The sequence below is a fragment of the Motacilla alba genome, chromosome Z (assembly GCF_015832195.1).
Source record: "Motacilla alba alba isolate MOTALB_02 chromosome Z, Motacilla_alba_V1.0_pri, whole genome shotgun sequence".
NCBI classification, from domain to species: Eukaryota; Metazoa; Chordata; class Aves; order Passeriformes; family Motacillidae; genus Motacilla; species Motacilla alba.
The window spans coordinates 49,412,900-49,432,540 of NC_052046.1; the positions used below are offsets into that span (position 1 = coordinate 49,412,900).

General features: G+C 34.5%; 1 protein-coding gene across 4 annotated transcripts in view; it reads right to left on the bottom strand.

Annotated features, from left to right (window-relative positions):
• Positions 1-19,641, bottom strand: part of LOC119695229 (DNA excision repair protein ERCC-6-like 2) — a 50,822-nt gene that overhangs the window by 9,521 nt on the left and 21,660 nt on the right. For 2 of the 4 annotated variants that reach the window (XM_038123242.1, XM_038123243.1), the window contains exons 10-17: positions 17,063-17,134; positions 15,744-15,889; positions 10,823-10,918; positions 9,300-9,399; positions 8,154-8,306; positions 7,392-7,472; positions 4,917-6,057; positions 4,062-4,216 (exon numbers count right to left, since the gene is read on the bottom strand). In XM_038123242.1, the coding sequence (XP_037979170.1) occupies positions 4,062-4,216; positions 4,917-6,057; positions 7,392-7,472; positions 8,154-8,306; positions 9,300-9,399; positions 10,823-10,918; positions 15,744-15,889; positions 17,063-17,134 (1,944 nt within the window). Of the gene's footprint in view, positions 1-4,061; positions 4,217-4,916; positions 6,058-7,391; positions 7,494-8,147; positions 8,307-9,299; positions 9,400-10,822; positions 10,919-15,743; positions 15,890-17,062; positions 17,135-19,641 lie in introns of those variants that run through there. The other 2 variants (XM_038123244.1, XM_038123245.1) reach the window with 2 other exon arrangements.

The window sequence follows — 19,641 nt, forward strand, 5'->3', positions numbered from 1 at the left end:
CTTGACAATGTCTTTCTTGACTGAGAACGCTGCTTCAACTCACCTAACACCTAGAGCATCATATTCTATTTTTATGCAATCCCTTCTATTTTTATGCAATGGATAAAAGGAACATGTTCCACATGTTCTGTGATAAAAGGAACATGTTCCACAATGGATCACGTGATAAACTACCTTTCCACATATGTTTGCTGCTACTATTGTCATACACAGACTTTCTTTTATTCAGGTGCTGGACAGGATTTATTTTGACTAATGATATTCAATCAAATTATGGTTTATTCTCTTGCTTGTACAATTAATGCATAGTTTACAGTGTTAAATTTATTACTTCTGGATTTTATCTCACCTTTCACAGCTGCTAAGTTGTGAGAGAGGTATGATGATGTCTTGTTTTTGTTTCTTGATGGCATACTTTATATTCTGGTTGCCGCTACCAAACTGTGTTTTTCAGAGTCATACAGTACTTACAGAAATACAGACCAAACAAGCACTCAGTACTATAAATTTGAACATTCTAGCTAAACTAGTCAGTTGGCAAAAATCCTTTAAAAACCATATATAGACAATATGACTACACTCCCCATCAGCTCTGGGGAAAGAAGTGTTAAAGACTCTGCAATCTTGAATCCAGGACTGTTATGGAACCTGGAGAACAAAAAAAGCAAGAAAAAAAATAGTAGCGAGATCTGTTTCTCATAAAAAGAATCCAAGTTTTGTCTCCTTAGGCCTTTAGAGGTAGAGAGCAACAGCAGATTAAAATAATATGTTCTACCATACAAATGGTGTGTACAAATATTAGGCCAGGTAAAACTAAGGACAGAGTGATAATAGACACATTAGTGGATAAAAAATTAAGCTTAATTGAAGCCTACATTTTAAAAAGTTAAGAGAGACTTGACTGAGAACTACACTAGTGCCCACTGTGGAGATTTAACACTGGCCTTCTAAACTTTTGGAAAGAAAATATCACCAAGGTGAAATTTGAGGTAAGAAAAGATGTTCAAGTCTTACACCTTTTTTATAAACAATTTAAATACAAGCTTGTTAGTTACTCACATTCTTAGGATGTTCTACATACCTTCAGTTATTTTCTGAGGAACAAGACTTGCTGCCTCCCATCCCTTCTAACTTGGCTCTCAAGGATCTTCTTCTCATGCAACCTCTCTCACTTTGAAAGAGACCTCACAGGTTTTGCAACCTGCTCCAGCTTTAAGCAGTTACTACAACTTAAGCAACCACATTAGTCTCCATGACTCAACAAAAAATGAAGCACTAATAAACCTAATTTCTATTTTTAGCTACTACAGGTAGACAACCAGGAAGAAGACATTGTTTTACAGTGCTTTCTAGCAACTTATTTTTTCTGTCACTCAAACTGACATGATTTCCATAAATTGGCTACTGAAACTAAAGACCTTAACCTAGGTTCTAAAAAGTTCAAGAGAAGTAGTGAATCCAAAATGTGATTAGATGGCTAGTCAATAGCAAGAAGTCAACTTGTCAATGTTCTTGCAAGGGGTTTTCTTTATTAATTGCTTTAGCTTATTGTAACATTGGTTATTATCCCTGTCATTCCATTCTATGTAAGCACGAAACAAAAATGTCACTCCTCCACCAAGATTTGTAGGATTTTGTATCTCCCAATCTACAACTCATCCAATTCAACAGAATACTTTTCAAAATTCTTGAACCCCCTTCACAGAGATATAAGTTGTTGCTTGGAAAATGTATTTAAAATTTATTATGTCAGAGAAGTATTATAACAGACTGCTTACTAAGTGAAATTGTAAAGCAGGAAAACAGAGTTGGCATAAGGTAAAATGAACACACTGGACAGAAATGAGCAGAAAGGACATTATACTTTTTGGTCCTAAGCAGACCTGTCTGTGAAATGAAAATAACTTTTCTTGATTGCTTCTACTTAGAAATAAAACAATTTGATTAGCTCTGCTAAGAAGGGACATAAATATTATCAGAGCATAAATATTATTCAGATGCCTTCATTATGCTATCACATAAAGCTTCAGCCTAAATACACTGTGAAAAAAAGCTTCTAATTAAGAATCTAATATCATTGATACCCACAGCCAACAGAAAGAGCTACACAACAGTTTCTGAAAAACTATTAGACCAATGATACTTGAAATCTACATCAATAAGGAATTTCAAAATTTCTGACAAAACTTTGTTTTTTCTTCAATAACTAGCAGTTTCAAATTAACATTCCAACATTCAAAGCTGTAATTTTATTTACTTAAAACAATTATAGAAATTTAAATTACTCAGCTGTATTTTTAATGTTACACATGATGCTACTTTAATCTACTGAAAAACATTGTTATTAAGTAGCATTATTTATGATAAAACAGGTAGATTCTCAGACAGCGAATGTCCTTACTTCAACTGACAGTAAATAAGTGAAAAATGACCAGCAAAGCCTGATGGCCAGAAGCACAACAATGATCACGTTTTTTCACAACATGTCTTCTGAGGAAATACAAAGTAATGAAGAAAGAAAAACAGTAGCAGTAAAATTCTAAGTAGAGAACCTTTCAAAGTTGTCTAGGAAGCTCTCTTTTAAGCAGACCATAAAAGGCTGCTTAATGCCAACATCTAAGGCTCAAAAGGCTCAAAAGGCTCAAAATGCCACATCTAAGAATAGGCAGTCATCTCTATTTTATTTCTACATATTTCTTTAGTGCCTTTACATAAATGAATAACAGAAAGTGAAAAAAGAGGTAGCCCTCTCCATAGTTTTTGATGATGTTCTTTCTACTTAGATCTGCAAAAGAAGTGATACTACTGTTGCTTCTGAGTGAAATTTGCATACCTTAAAAAAACTGACAAGTTAATCAAGGTAAGTTAATTTGCAATACTTGCAGTCACATAACTCTACATAATAAGCTCTAAGTTACATGAACACCACGAACTAGTGTTGAACAGAGGTGGATCAATAGACATTTAGTCAAAATACTCTCTTCAAAGTTTTCTTTCATTTTTATTTGGTTTTAATAATGTCAGCCATTGCCAATTAATAAATACCTTCCTACCGTATCTTGAGTATTTTTGGCCAACTTTGCTAATGAGGAACATTCTAATGCAAATGTGTTAGAATTGAAAAGGCCTTACTTTTACTGGTTTGCCTGATTTGATCTTCCCAGTATAAAAATTCTCGGCAACTCTGCTAATGGCTTAATTAAATACAGTACAACAACAGCACTGGAAGAAACTCTTCTAGGCACTGCGGATGTTCTACACAGCAGAACAACACAGTCTTATGTCTACAACTTCTGTAAGGATAGCTAACGTGTCTGCTAAGACTAAGCTGCACATTCATCAATGACTTATTCAGTTCTGTGGTTTATCTTAAAAATCAGTCTAGGAAATTGCAAATGTTTATTACAAAGCAAGCAACCAAATACCCAGATAATTAGAGCAGATTAAAAACATTGTGTAGTAAGAATAAAAAATATGAAAGATGCACCTGAATTTATTCCAGATTTGTGTGTATTCCAAACGCAGTTAAACAAGCTACAGAACCAACAAAAAACATTAAACATATCTGTTGCTGCAAATAAGAACTCCCAGTAAACTCTACTTCTATGTTTAAGACATTAAACATAGACAGTTTGGCTTAACTATAGCAACTGCATATGCTCACCTCCCCAAGAGAGTCTGCAAACTGATATATGTTCAAATTCCAGGACAAACTGAAGATTTTTCAAGGCTCAAATCAGAAAAACATGGCACAGAATTTGATTTCAAAAGCCCTGTCTTTAATCTTAACATTTCTCCCACAGAAAAAAATCCCACAGAGGGTGCTGTGCTGTTTAATTCCCAGCTCTTTCAAAGCTGGCTAATGTAAAAGCCACCCCAAAAAACCAAAGTAATTTATTAGACTTTTAGACTTCCAACTGAGCATTCTCTTCCTCCCATCCTCAGTGTCTTTGATCATTCATGGTGGCCAGTAACAGAAAAACAAGTTTTTTAGAGCTTTTTAAGATGAAAAATGAGGATAAAGAAAAGTTAAAATGACATTTCCAAAAATATCTCTTTACCTTGGCACTACAGACAGTGACATTAGCAGGGAGCTGGGAAAACTGCTTCAACTCAAATACGTCATGCACCGCCCATCGGCTCAAGTGATTTTCAGCCTTGCTGGATCCAACCACATTCTGATTTGAATGAATATATGCCACTTCCTGAACGCCATCTGATACATTATGAGAAAAATACAAGGATGTTGGTTATTCCCAAACTCTGAAGGTACACATTTTCACTGAAGGATACTGTAATTTTAAAAAATTACACTGAAGTTGTAAAATTTGTTTCAATTTCACTCAGCACCAAGTTACTCAATTCTATGAAATTAGCAATCTAATTAGACTTATTTGGATTTATCCAGATAGTTTAATACTACTTCAATTTCAGTGTGGTTATTTTCAGATCGACAAAGACATTTCAAAGCACCTTTGGCTTAATGGCTCAACATCCGTGGTTAAAATTAAGTCTTTATGAATAAAGTCTTCCACATGGTGTTTAAAACTCCCACACCACTTTTTTTTGGTACATTTTATTTAACAGCTCTGTCAAGACTCATAAGATTTTACAGTTCAAATATTTAGTTTGTGAATTTTTAATAAATCTTCAATCTCAGCATATTTCAAGAGATGGTAAGAGTTTAACCAAGAATTACAAAGCAGCCTGTCACCTTGTAAAACAAAAAAGTAAGACTAATAAAGAGAAAAATACAGAAAGATATTTCTGAATGATAACTTAGCAGAACATTTACTACAACTTATAACAAAAAAAAAGTACAGAAACAAGAACTTAAAATCTGCTAGCAATGGTAAACTAGACATACGTTATTACTTTAGTTGAAATAAAATTGAACAAATTATCTTAATAGTTACCTAAATATTTGTCCATTGATTCCATTCTTTTCTCTTGCTCAAATACAGTTTTACATGTAGAAGTCCTATGCATAGCATAATTGCTAGACTTCATTTGTGCAACAGACGTATCTTCAATAGGACACAGCATTTTAGATCCAAACTGAATTCTGCTGCTCTGTTTACTCTTACAGCTTTTCTTCCTGGCATGAATTTTCTCAATTGGAAAGTTATCTTCAGAAGATGAGAATTCATCTATATTCTGAGAACCACTTTCCTTTCCTTTTCTGTAGGGCTTCTTGGCTTGTGGTAGAGATTTCTTCCACTTTGGAAAACTCAGAGTTCCTAGCTTTCTTGATTCAGAATTATGGGGAAGTTCAATATCATCGGACTCATCACTTACGTCACTCGCTCCTTTCAAATCTATGTCATTCTTGACATCTTCAAAAGACATGGTGAAATTTGACTCAGTACTGTGGAATTCAAATTGTCCACTGTGTCCCTTAAATACAAACCCAGCTTTTTCTTTTGCTAATTCTTGACAACTTACAGACGTTGACCTATGTATTTCGACTTCTTTAGTAAGCACTGGTTGCTGGAATACTTGAACTTGGGTAGGAAAGATGACATCATCTGCTTCAGAACTACTTTCAGTTTCCATAACTATGTCACATTGCTTTAAAATGCTTTGATCCTCATTTTTTATGTCACCTTCCTCCTCAGAGCCTGATAAACCAAGCCACTCTGTACTATGCATACCTTGTTTATCACTCCCATTTGGAGACAGAACAGCTTTCCTATGCTCCAAAACAGGCACACTGGTTTGACATTTCTGAAAACCACCATGCTTGCTATTTACATTTTTTCTCATAGTGTGATCATCAGAACTTGAATGATGAGATTCATAATTGTGATCCCTTTCTTTGCTAGTCTCAATTTCTCTCTGCAACAACTTAGAGAATCCACACTGCATTAAGGAAAGCTGTCCTTTTGTTACCACAAAACTATTCCCATTGTGTGGCTTCCTTCTGTCAGATTTTTTCACAGAACTCTTCAGAATATCATCATCACTCAAATCATCCCAAAAATCAGTTTCTTCTCTTTTTAATTGTGCCTGAATGCTTTGGGGATCTCCATCTTCTTGACAGTCTCGTTGTTCATACTAAAAAAAAAAAAAAAAAAAAAAAAAAAAAAAAAAGAAAACACTGCAAAGTTATTTAATATTTTTTGAACACTTACAACACGCCTAATTCCAAAGCAGTCTAAAAAAGGTGGATTTTCACTGTTACTCAAGCAAAAAATACACTAAATATAAAATGCAAAATAATTCATAATGAGAAATTACTGAAGTCTCTGGCAGAATATTTTTAGCAGAAAAACACTGAAAGTAACCAACAGTATTATGTACTTGAGACAATATATGCTGTACACTGCTAAAACAACTTATGCCTTCCCCACATCCACATTTTTTAAGTTTATACTAATCTCATTGCTACTTTTAATCTTTCAAGGGTGCTTTGGAAGGTGACTTCATCATTCAAACCTTAATATTGTGTGTAATGACATTCATAACAAAAATAAATCTCAGTGCAGTGGTTGACTTCCTTGTATATGAGTGCTAACATTCCACTCTGAAATTCATCGAGGCCTACTGTAATCAAATAATGCCCAGGCAATCTTAAAATGTTTTTAAGATCAAAGTCCAGAACACCACTCCGAAACTGCATACTACTGAGGTAAAAATTATGACAGCCTGTAAATGGAAGTCAGAACTGTAAATATCAAAATGCTCTTCCCAGAGAAATTTTAAAATTAATATATTAATCCTGATATAATTCTCATTATAATGCTCATCAAAAAGCATTTAACACAAGCTTAAAAAGTTGCTGTTTGTCAGCAAGTCATAGGTGAGATCATGACCATCCAGTTATGTATTATGAATATGAGACTGAGATCAATGTAAGGGCACATTAAATACTGACATATACTTACAGAAATCTCCAACAGGCATAAGAGATATTTAACAGCTAATTTGTAATACAATTCAGTGCAATCTAATCTAATGATAACTTTACTCTAAGTACCTGAACATAGCTCTCAGTCAAAACATTCCTACAAATGCAATGCTCCTATTAAAACTGGCCTTTGTTCGAAAAAAAAATTAAAAAATCTTATTCCAGAAGGAAACCATCAGATAATTACATAAATTGAAAATAAAAAAGACAGTATTGAACAGACCACTGGGTTGGTGGGAATCACTCTGATTGTCTGACTACATTAACTAAATAGCCCAGGTCTTCTAAAGTCCCACAAAACCTGAAGCCTTCAATCATCTAAACCCCTTGTACTCTTTTCCACAATTCCCTAAACAAAATCTTCTTAACAACACGGTAAAAGTATCATCAGCCTAATTATATATTGCCCACATTTGCCACTGCAATATTGGGAACTAGAGGCCTGTCATGCTCTGGTGGACAGTCCACAAAGACATCTCACCTTTTCTGAGCTGCATGAATGATTCTCTTCCTTCAGCCATGTAGTTGCTGTCATGACTCCTGCTTCTACCCGTCCTTCCCTCTAAGACAATCCAATAGTTAACTTAAACAGATACAGTTTTTATTAGAAACAAAGACAAGCACAGGAAAAAAAAGTTTCCTTCTTTTTTTCGGAAGTGTAAGCACCAGAAGTAGAATCAGCAAGGTACAGACCAAATTCTTAGCAGAGGAAAAATAACAAAATAAAGGGAAGGATGGAAAGAAAAAGAAACATGGAATAAAGCTGCAGTAAATTTGAAGATGTAAGCTAGCTGCAGAAAACTTTTTTTTAACGGTTATAGACATCCCAATAAGTACTCTAAAGAGGTTAATGTGATCATAAAAAATATTTTTATGATAAGAATTCTGGCTTAAAGGGTCAGTATGAGTTACTGATGAATAAAAGGTATCTGTGCACAAAGCTGCATGAAAGTATCAAAAATATGTTATGTAGTTTTTATATAAAAAACATATATACTTGGAAATTTATGAAAATTATAAACCAAGCTTTTACCATTCTTGGATTTAGAGAAATTTATCTGGTCAATAAGAGAATGAGAGATTAGCATGCCTATTTCATTTAAGTCATTGCACAGACAAGTATTGGTTAAGTTTCATCATTCTGTTTTATCGTGTTTCCATTCAAAACAATGACCAAAAAGTCTCACGAAGAAAGGAAAAATGTAAAACTAATACCCAAAAGTAAGAGAGTAGTATTTCACACCTCCAGTATGTCTTTGGTAAGACAGGACCCATGAGTCCTAAGTTTGAAAAGGTTATGAATCCCAAAAAGCTCTCCTTGATGTTCCTTTGATCCTTGCACTGCCTCGAAATACCGCCTGGCATTTTCAGTTCCAATCACTGCACAATGAAGTTGCTAGAACAGAACAACATAAGAGATTTCAGAAGTGTTTGCTACAACAATTTGTCAGAATTTCCTGGCACCCACATTATATACACAGCTTTAGCTGGAACAAGCAGAAATTCCTAAGCAAGGATATTTTGTTTTAATTTCCCCAGCAGATATTGTTATAATAGATTGTGGTATAATATGAACCTGCTTGGCTTTACTGAATTTAAAAAAATAGAACATTTGAAGACTTTTACTGCATTGTTGCCTATTATCAGACACTTACTATACATGTTACTGGCACTCCTCTGTATCTTGATAGCTCAGCTTCCACTATACTAAATTATTAGCATTTTTTCATCTTCCTTTGCACTGTATTTTTACTTGCTAAGGGAAAGCAATCCAAGTATAGCCAAAAAACCCCAACCCTCAGATTTATAATTACTCTTGTTTATTACTGCTTATTCAACTTCAAAAATACAAGTCAATTTGAAAAAAAAAAAGAAAAAAAGAAAAATATTTATACATCCTTTCAAGACTTATACATGCTTTTTGGAAATCCAAACAGACAATATCCAGGTCTTCTTTTTCTATGAGATCATCAACTTTTCTTCTATAGCATCAGTAAGATTGCTCCTTTCCTTTCTCCAGACTTTCATGAGAAAAAGCTGCATGAACCAGATTGCTGCAGATACTTACTATAACTATTACAGTTGCACTTCATAAGCCTTAAATAAAACAGTTCTCTGTATAACCTGAATAATGTACCTTGCATAATTAAACTGTCAGTACTTTCAGAAAAACACTTGAATAGAAATATAATTCGGTTCCATTCTTTAACAGCTGCTAAATGATGCACCTTGGCTTAGTACGTTAAGGTAACATCATATACCATAAACACAAGGTAAACTACAATTTTACTACAGGCTAGATTAGCTTTCAGTCCCTGAAAAAAGATTAGCTTTCAGTCCCTGAAACTGCTGGGAAGAGCTCCCCATTTAAACAGTTTGTGAGTTTTACCTGTTTATAAACTTGTCGCAAGTACATCATCTCTTCCACTGTTCCCAAGGATATCAATCTAAACACTTTAACAGCTCTGTGTTGGCCAATTCTATAAGCTCTGCAAGGACATGGCACATAAAAACATTTGAAGAAATGAGAGCTCTTAGGGGTAGTAATAAATAGTAAATTAAATATATAAGAGCATTCTAATAAAACAGGGCTATTCGAAATCATGCATATGTTTACTGGGTTGTTTTCCTTACTTTTCTGAATTTTCCTCAGTGACTGACTTCCTTTTCCTTTACCTTTAATATTTCATATTTCTCCCCAGGACCACCCAGTTTAAAAAGCCTTCTCATTTTATATCACAAGAACTGTCTCCCACCTCTCCATAAAACATATCCACTCTGTTTATCTCAGGTTCGGGTTTTGTTTTGGTTTTTGTTTGTTTGTTTGTTTTTGGGTTTTTTTTTTCCCTTTTGTGTCTCCACTTACTTTTGCTCAAAGTATTTTCCTATTTCCATTATACAGGAATTAACTCATGGATTACTTGGGGCAGTCTATTCTTTCTTAACTTCATAAATTACTTTACAAGATACAACATCAGAAAAACAGCTAATGAACTGGCAGTGTTCTATTCAAATGGTAAATTATGAGACTTCTAATAGACTATATTCCACAAAATTAACCGCAGGCTAAAACATTTCATAGTAATGTGATCTCACAAGGATTCTTGAAAGATAGTCCCCAACCAATACATGTTTCTGATATATTTCTCTAGAACAGGTGCACATAAACACATCCTAGAAATGAGAAAGACCCTTAAAACAGGATTACATAATTGCATGAGATAACAGAAACAAGTGTATTTCTGCTCATGAAAATACATAAATCTGCTGAATTTTTAAATATTCTTTTATAGGTTTTTAGTATTCTTCATAGGTTTTTAATATTCTTTACTTCAGTTACTAAAAGGTCTGCCTTGGATTCCTAGGGAAATATGCTACAGTCAAAAAACCTCAAAAGAAAAATCTGCATTACTGGAAATACTCCAACACCATAATATCAGAAATAGATGCAAGTGCTAAAAAGACACTAATCTCCACAATGGTGAAGCAGAAGAGAACATAAAGAGCCCCTGTCTTTTAGGATTTGGGAATTCAAAACACCATTTGAACTAGGGTCAACTACAAGGTATTCTTCATGAAGAACACAAGAAAAATGTCATCTACACACATATATTCTAGAGATCACAAAAAGTTATAGTAACCACAAGGAGGTTTTTTGTTGAGTTTTTGTTTGGCCCACTGCTGCAAAAAAAAAAAAAAAGAAGAAAGAAAGGAAAATACATTGTAAAATTTAGGTTAAAATAATCACATCAAAGCTAAAAACTAATTCAGTTGGACTTTTCCTATTGTCTTGTAGATTAATCAGACAATGTAAAAAATTTCTTACTTGAGGAGAAAATTTAGTTGGACAATCAGATTACAGAATCAATGGTGAGTGCAACATGGATCAAGTTCTGTATTTTGAGAGTATACCTGTCAATTGCTTGAAGATCATTTGCTGGATTCCATGTAGGATCAAACAGTATAACAACATTGGCACCAACAAAATTAAGACCCAGTCCGCCAGCCCTGAAAACATAAAAATGAAAAACCAAAACTATATGATAGTAAGAAAAAAACTGCAACTAGATTGTTCTGTATTAGGTCCATACTTGCCTACCCTTCCCCAACTTAAAAAAAAAGAACACATGAAAGATACTGAAAACAGTGCAGTACAGCTTTGTGTTACTGTTGTACTAAAAACCACCAAGTACTCAAATAACCACTGCCATTAATTTCCCATTAAGTCTTACATAGGGCAAGACCCTCAAAAACTATAATGAAATTCATAACCAGTTTTATGCCAGTTAACATTATGGAAGCAGGAAAATTACAGGTGAAATTTTACTTCATCTAATCCCAGTACATAGTTTTTGACAATAATGCTAAGCAACTTTCACTGAAGTGGTCACAATCTCAGGTAAGCCAGACCTGTAAGCATTAACAACTAACACAAGTGTATTTGTGGAGTAAGTTATTCAGCTGTTAAAAAACCAGTTGGCCACACAGCTGCATATGAGCAACATTCGTACCAGTCATTAAAAGGAAAAAAGTCACAGTCAGAAATTTGTCTGCTCTGTGGGTTAGGAATCACGGGGTACCACCTGCATCATCTTATAACACTCAACAGCTGTAGAGTGTTTTCAGGTAAAACCTGCAAGCCAGAGAAGAAATTGAGCATATATCTAACCTGATGCAGTTAACTGCTGCACCCTGCAAAACTGCTCAGTCACTTGGAGTTTAGCATGTGCATAGATTAATGATTTGATAGGAGGAAAAGAGAGGAAAATAACACTTCTCATCCAGTATTTTGCAAAGCAAGCAAATACTGAATTTTTTTTTGTTTTGACTGGCTCAACCAACTATCATACAAAAGAGACAAGTTCCTACACAAGCACATGCTAAATACTATTATTAAATAAACTATTAAAACAATTATTCACATTAGTATGGGCATCACTAATTCCAAGTGCGCTATTTTTCTGAAAGAGGTACTGCAAAATTGAAAAAGTCAATCCCATTTAACTTGTCAAGCACCTGGCTTAACAAATTACTTTAAATTTTGCTTGTTTAAAGCAGATAAGAAATACAGGAAAGGTAAAGTTTTCAGGTGTAAAAGTGAATGGAGACAGAAACCAAAACCTTATGGAGCCCCACCACTTTTTGGTTTTTGTGGAATCAATGTCAATGTAAATGCAGCTGTGGCCCTTCCCTTCTAAGTATGGTGTAGCTTTGGGGATATGGAAATTTGCCAATATGAATGGATGTTTCCAGAGAACACGCATTCTCAAACTGTGAACTCCTGAAAAACAATATTTGGGTTGGGTTTTTCTTTGAGCATACATTATGGTATTTTTCAAATTTAGTGTGTTTCTTTTTAATGAAAAAACCTCTTTTTAGTAAGAGTTCAGCCTCTCCTGTTTCCAAACCAGCCATGCAGTTGAATTGAAACATAAGTCAAGATGTAAAAGCAACTGTCCATAAAAATTAACAAAACAGGGTATCTAGCTTTATTTTAATTTTACCTTTTAATGTTTTTAGGTAGGCCCCAAAAATTCAGTTAGTCCAAAACAGAAAAGAATGGTTCCTATATCCTTCACAGACAGAACAAATGCAGAAGTTTGTGTGTTGTGAGTTACATACTCCATTTTACCTTTCATTTTAACTAGCAGTTAGTCATTACTGCATTTTGGTCCATGCAAATTAGTATGATATGGCTTAAATAAAGAGTTTTGTTAAAAAGAACAGTTTTCAGAAGACCATCTTACTTAAAACTGCATAACTTAGTACCTGAAAAGGTACAGAAAAATACTACATTAGGAAAGGTTCTATTAAAGTTTTGATTATGTAATTCTGTTTACTAAGCTAGGTTTTCTACAGTTTCTACGCTCTTTGTTTCAGAGCGATTTTTGTGGCTGAAAGTTCTTTGGATGTTATCATACACACACTACAAGTTGTTCGAAACATTGCTGTGAAAGAATTAAAGCTAAATGAAGCCCTGTAAAAGTAAAAAGTAACTAACAGCCGTCCAGTAAGGGACAATAATAGAGAATGCTGCAGATAGAATGGAAATGGATATGTAACCTTACATGATAAAAACTACCTACAAATTTCTCTAGACACTTCTCTTTACTAAAAAGAAAGCTGAGAAGCAGAAATGGATTTTAAATAACAATTAATTCTGACAGAAACAACGCAGAGAAAGACTAGCACAAAAAAAATCCAGAAACAGTGATTTAAAAGCAGGCATACTTGCTGCTTTTATTTATTCCAAAAAACTAGGACGGAACAGAACTGTGCTGACTTTGGTACTGTACATACATCTTCCCTTCTTTTGGCTAAGCAGCACCACTGGAACTGAAAGCTTTGACATTCTCCTATCAAGTTACAGCAACTCCAGCAATTTTTTTAATGTTTCTAAGCATGCCTAAAAATCCTCCTCTCTTTTTCTAAATAATCACATATTTTCCCAGCAACACCAGTGCAAGACTGAACTATTCTCAAACAGGTATTACTTCATCAGACGTAGAAGTTCCAACAGGTATATACCTATTTTTCCCTAGTGCTCAACCTGAAATTCCTGATCTATTGGTTTGATGAAATGTACAAGCTCTGAAGAAATCAATTACATTTTCTCTCAACACCTATAAAATATATTTATCCATAAAGCTGTATTAGTCACAGCTGTCAATAAAAGCATTAGCGATAGCCATGCAACTGTGCTTGGTACCAATATTAACTTCAAGACTTGAGGTCAAATCAACAGATACACAAACTTATTTTTTTTATTCTTTGTTCTTTTATTTTCTAAGGTTGCATTTCTCAAAAAATTTCCCTGATCAATTAAAACCAGGATTTTCAAATCTCTTTGGGCTATATACACATGATTTCAGGCAGAAACAGCATTTGGAAAAAAAAAGGAATATAAAATACAAACATTGCAAATTTAATAGTGACAGTTATCATCAGTGCTGTACTGTAATTCTCTGATTGGTGTTTTATGTTCTCTAAGTTGCATATTAATTGTGCCAGTGAACATAATGGCAGTCTCAAGATTACTATGCAGAGAATTCATCCTTTGCAGAATGCACTTACGCATCCAAAAGACCACGCAAGTATTTTCAGTGAAAATCAACATTTGGTTCTCTGAGCAATGAGAGCTTCAGAACACACATAAATTGACTACACAGAGCAGTCAGACCGAAACTTTGCAAGAAAGTACAGACAGAAGAGTATGAAGCAATTCTGTCAATGTACTCTGCAATAAAAATATATTATATATTCTAAAGCATATTATTATTTTATATATGCCTGAAATCTGAGTGAGAGGAAAGATCAAGCTCTTGTACAGCAGAAATAGGATAAATCACTTTCTAATTTCCAAAGGATTACAAATGTAAAGATGCTTCCATTACTGTGCATCAAGCAAGGAAAAAGATCACTTCCTGTTATCTGTAATAAACTAGGCAAATAATTGCACCCTCTGTTTTGCTTACAACACAGTAGTTATACTGACTGTAATTCCATTACAGTTTGTTCCTTTCGGTTGTTTCATAAGATAAGAAAAATTACCAACCACAGAATTAAGCCTTCTCTCCAGCACCATCAGCAGGCAGAGAAGGCTCACTAGTCTCTACATACAAGCTCTCAAAATAGAGGAGAAAGTCCATCTCTGTTTAGTTAACCTTCATTTTTATTTTGATTTAAATTAATGAAAAAGAACTAGCAGGTCTATGATTACAGTACTGACTGAAACAAAACTTAGTCTGTCATAATGTTACAGATTCTGAAATTTCCCCCTGTCTTCAGGGAGAAGTTCCTTCAGAACTTCATGGACTCACAAAGTTCTTAGAGAAGCTGATGGCAGATTTCACAGCAGACAGAGATTACAAGCCAATGTCCATGACCAGTATCATAAATCTCTTCAATGATCAGTATCACAAATCTCTTCACAACCTTATACATAAGTACCACAGTATTTGAAGACTGCTCTGGCATACACTTGCAGCAGCCTTTAAGATGATGTCTGCTCCAGTTATATAGAGGTAGTTTGGACTCTAACTCCAACATACCCACTTCCAGTAAAAACTACAGTGAGCATATCCTCATGTTTCATTAAGTTTCACTGAGTTCTCCCCTCTGGGTAGGAGGCAAAGGGAGCAAAGCTTCTCTTTGCTCCTTTTCTGCCCTTCCCCAGTAAAAAATTTCACCAAAAACAAAGCAAGAAAGGAACCTGAATAAAACAAATAAATAGTCATTGCTGTAACAATAACTTCAGTTGAACATAATAATCTATTTCAAAACAATTTGCTATCTATCATAAATTGATAAGCGAATCTGATGGGTAACTACATTTTAAAAAGACAATAAAAGATCTTGTTGAAATATTTTAAATAGACATGCTAGCTAATTAATGTGATTAACGAATTGCAGTAATAGTGAGAGAATTTTTCAGTTCAATGTGGCATTTCACATTCACACTCGCTAGTTCTACTAGTGTAAAACAAGAAAATTAGTCTGTCTACAATAAAATTAAAAGCCTTTTGTAGATAATGGCATAATAATAATTTTTTAATTATAAGGTTTAAAACTGCTTCTTCAATCCTACAACAACGTTAAACTAGGATCCAGAAGACTCACTTTCTGATTTTAGAAATCCTCATGAAGCAGGAAGAGGGGAGGGAGAAGGTGTCTATATATTTGAAGAAGCTTCAAACCAAAGCAGTAAGTCTATACTTACTCTCACCTTCTCAAAAAGTAATCCCTCACAAGCTCAGCAAGAAAAATGCAGAGTAACTGATTTACTAACACTAGACAGACATACTGAAACAAACTACAAGTTAAATTTTCTTACATTGTAGATACAAGACATAAGTTAATTTCCTGAAGGCTGTTGAACTCTCTTACAATTCTGATCCTATCTTCTGATTTTGTATTTCCATCAAGTCTTCGGTAATCAAGCCCAGATGCCATGCAGTACTGTTCTAGCACATCTAGCAACTGAGTGGAAAAATGAAGAAAAAAGAAAAATAAAAAGTTAAGTACTTAATAGTATCTTTTAAATTAAACATGATCACAGGGACCATGTTTATCAAATATATTTTTAGTACACCATCCATTGCTAATTACAGTAAATCTCTGGCACTTTGGTATCAACATTTGTGATTCTCTTTAGCTGTGATTCTACAGCACTCACGGTGATTAATATTGGTGTGCTGTGGTCTGACTCCATCATCCCACCCTGGCTGCCTGTTTCATTGCTACCTGTCACTCCATCCAACCCAATCAGCAAGCAGTCCATTTCAGCAGCTTCCTCCCATCTTGGCAAGCTGCAATTACTTGAAATACCGTAAATGAGCATTAGAGCCAGCACAGAGTGCACAGTCAGAGTTCAGGGGTATGGAGTGAAAGACACTGCAGTAACCAGCAGTCAGTCTGGTACTGGACACCATAAAACAGAACCTAAGACACATGAGTACTCTACTACTGCATCTGAACATTAAACTTGCATTCTTTCTTAAAGTCAAAAAAATAAAAAAGAGGTATTTAAGACTCCTGAACTATCATTCAAATTACTATTTTTTAAATACTTCTAGTGCTATCATTACAAATATTTAAATAAAAGCCCCAATACAATAGAGGAAGCTATTTCAGGAAACACATTACTCCCTAATAAGGAAACCAAGGAGCAAGTACCTAAAAGTAAAATGCACATATAAGTCTCACTCCAATTAGAGAGTTTTAACTTCAAATCAACTAGTGTAGCAAGAATTGAAGTTTCATTGCTGCTGCTGCTGAAAAGTCAGCAGAATGAGGAAACTTAACTTTCAGTGCTACCACAAAGATTTTATGATATGGCAGTTATACTGAATTATGACAGTGCTCTAACTCAAGACATACCAGCTGAACTTATATATCTGTACTGAAGTAGTACAACTGCTTCAAAAAGCTCTAGGGATCAGCAGAAGAGTGTTAGACTTGTTTTGTTATCACCATTTTTATCATGAGGTAATATAAAGTTTCAATATGCTTGTGGAGCATGGCACACTGTCCTTATAATAACTCCTAACAGTAGAAGCAGTAAGGAAATGTGGTTGACAAGGTATCAACTTTCAGATTCACGCTTCAGAACTTACTGCTACAGTTAATTGATAAAAATCACATGGAGCTCACCTTTGTGGAAAAGGAGAAAAGAAGAACTTTATCCTTATTTTTTCGGAAGTGATTTAAAAGCTGCTGAAGGACCTGTAAATGAAGCACAGCAGAAAAATGAAGATATTTTTATCTAAAATCTAAATTTTTAATCATGTTATCTTAGACACACTTAACTCATGTTTTCAACTTCCAAACAGGCTACACTGAACTTAATTATTAGGAAAGCCAAGCAGAGCCATAACAAAAATCATTACTAACATAATAAATGGGCCAAAGGTAATGGAGATGCTGCAAGTTTGAATTTTTCAATGATGTACATGGAAATCCTACTGTGAAAAGGTCATCAGACCACTAAGAGGTAGATTCGGAGGCTACTTGTGTCAGTGCCTAGACTGCAACAAAAAGTTACTTATGTCACACACAAAACACTCAGATTCTGAGTTTTTTCATTTAAAAAAATGCACACATTTATCCTAAAAACTCCAAGGTCTGTTTAAACTTTCTCTCCTACATCTGAGTTCAGAGCTTCTTGGAACTTGTCTTCTTAAAATAATCAGTGAGATGTATGCCCCTCCCTGCTCCCACTCTCATCTGTTGCTCTGTTTACAGTAGGATCCAGCTTCCCAGACTCTGCACAGGCCTTGAAATGCCAATAATCCGCCCACACACAACGTTCTTCTGGTGGGGAAGCAAATAATCCAGAGCCTTGTGTATAATAGCGATACTGTTATTTTCTAAAGAACCATGTCCACATCTGGCAACGGCAGCTCAAGAGCACTATGATGAAGCCAGACACAATGGGAAAAGAGGAATTTTCTATACCATGACTGTAGCTTTTTTCCACTAGGCAATAAATGTTTTCAAAAATGTATTTATTCACTGATAGACAGTTAAACTGTTAATCAAGAATTATTTCACTAATTATTTCACAAAGCCTAACAAATCTTTGACAATCAAATAATGATGAATGTTTGTATTGATGTTACAGTTTTGGACAATATCTAGAACATAAAATGGTAATTAAATGTGACATATAAGCTCCTAAGTAAATTTTAGCCAGCTTGTTACAAGTGAAAACAAAGGTAAAAATGACAGATTTTTTGGCCTCATTTCATTGTACATAAACATATAAACTAGGATTTATTTTACTGGGGAAAAAATACACAAGAGGCCATATAGCAGGAGCTATACTACCCACATTTGCATTTTATTTAGCCACATTAAGAAAAGAAACAGAAGTGACATTCTTTTAAACTAGAAGGAATTGGCTTCTGTGTTATTGTTGTTATTATTAAAGTACAGGTCAAATAGTGAATTTCCTATAGGAGAATACAAAAATAAATCCACGCAATTCACTTAAATGATATGGATCAATTTCATCCCCATTGGGAATTCAGGTATTCTGGAGTAAGAAACAATTAAAACAGGGAAAAGTAATGAATGTTTTTGCACCAAAGAGACATAAATTGTACACTTGCTCACCAGAATATTATCCTGTATGTTTTTATCCCAAAACACCATACTCAAGCAGAAGTCACATGTTCTTCGTAAGAGTCCACATGAATTTAAATGTATGTCTCCCCATTGCTACACATTGTGAGTCATCTATATGTGATGAAATTTTACCTCTTGCTTTTAAGAACTTTTTTCTATAGAGATGTTCAAGCTAGCCTACAGTATTTTTTAAGCCTTCAAAGCCAGCCCTGCCTGGGTCAGGGTTATATTTAATGGTGGAGGTTATCATTTCTTGCAAAGTGCTCCAATAGACTTCCATTTTCCTACTGAATGATGACATCCCAAGCGAAAACAGTTAAATCAATACAACAGTTATTCCTAAGAGATTTGTATTAACAGCAGTATTCTGAAACCCCACAAATGGCTCTCTGTGGAAATGTATGCAGTTATAAAAAAATAAATCTTAAAAATATTTCAACTGCCCAGACATTTAACGACCCTTTACACCTAGAAAGCTTACAGAGTCTCTCTGAGACACAATTTTAACAAAACTGTAGAAATAATCAAACAAGGTAGTCTGAATAAGAATTATTGCAGGATTGTAAAGCTACCCTCACTCATCTTCTTTTCCAAGTGGTCCCCAATACTTCCATGTGGACAATCTGAAATCACTGCGTTTCAAAAGCAACGAACCACTTGTCCTTAAACTTTGCAGGTCTCCACTATTTTACAACATCATGACAGAAAAACAGTTGTTTCCAAACAAAGCAGGGCACTCCTTTCACTTAGTTCTCAGATGTTCAACTACTTCTATTTTAAAATCTAAGCATGAAATTTACCTTGTAATACAACATGTCAGCACAGTTTGCAAACTGTACATTCTGCAGCACAAGTGAAAAGGAGGGGATAATTTCACAAAAAAAGCTGAAGCTATTAATCACTGCATATTACCCACCTCCCACTGTAATACAGATATATTAGTGTCCTTGTCATACCGTATTAGGTACACCATCAATGATTATTTATGTTGTACATTTGGATTGTTTTTTCCAACAGTGTTGTAATCCAAAATTAAGAACAGAAAACCTGGGGTGGTGTGTTAATGCTACAGCTTGCAAAACACAGAGAGATGACTCACAACA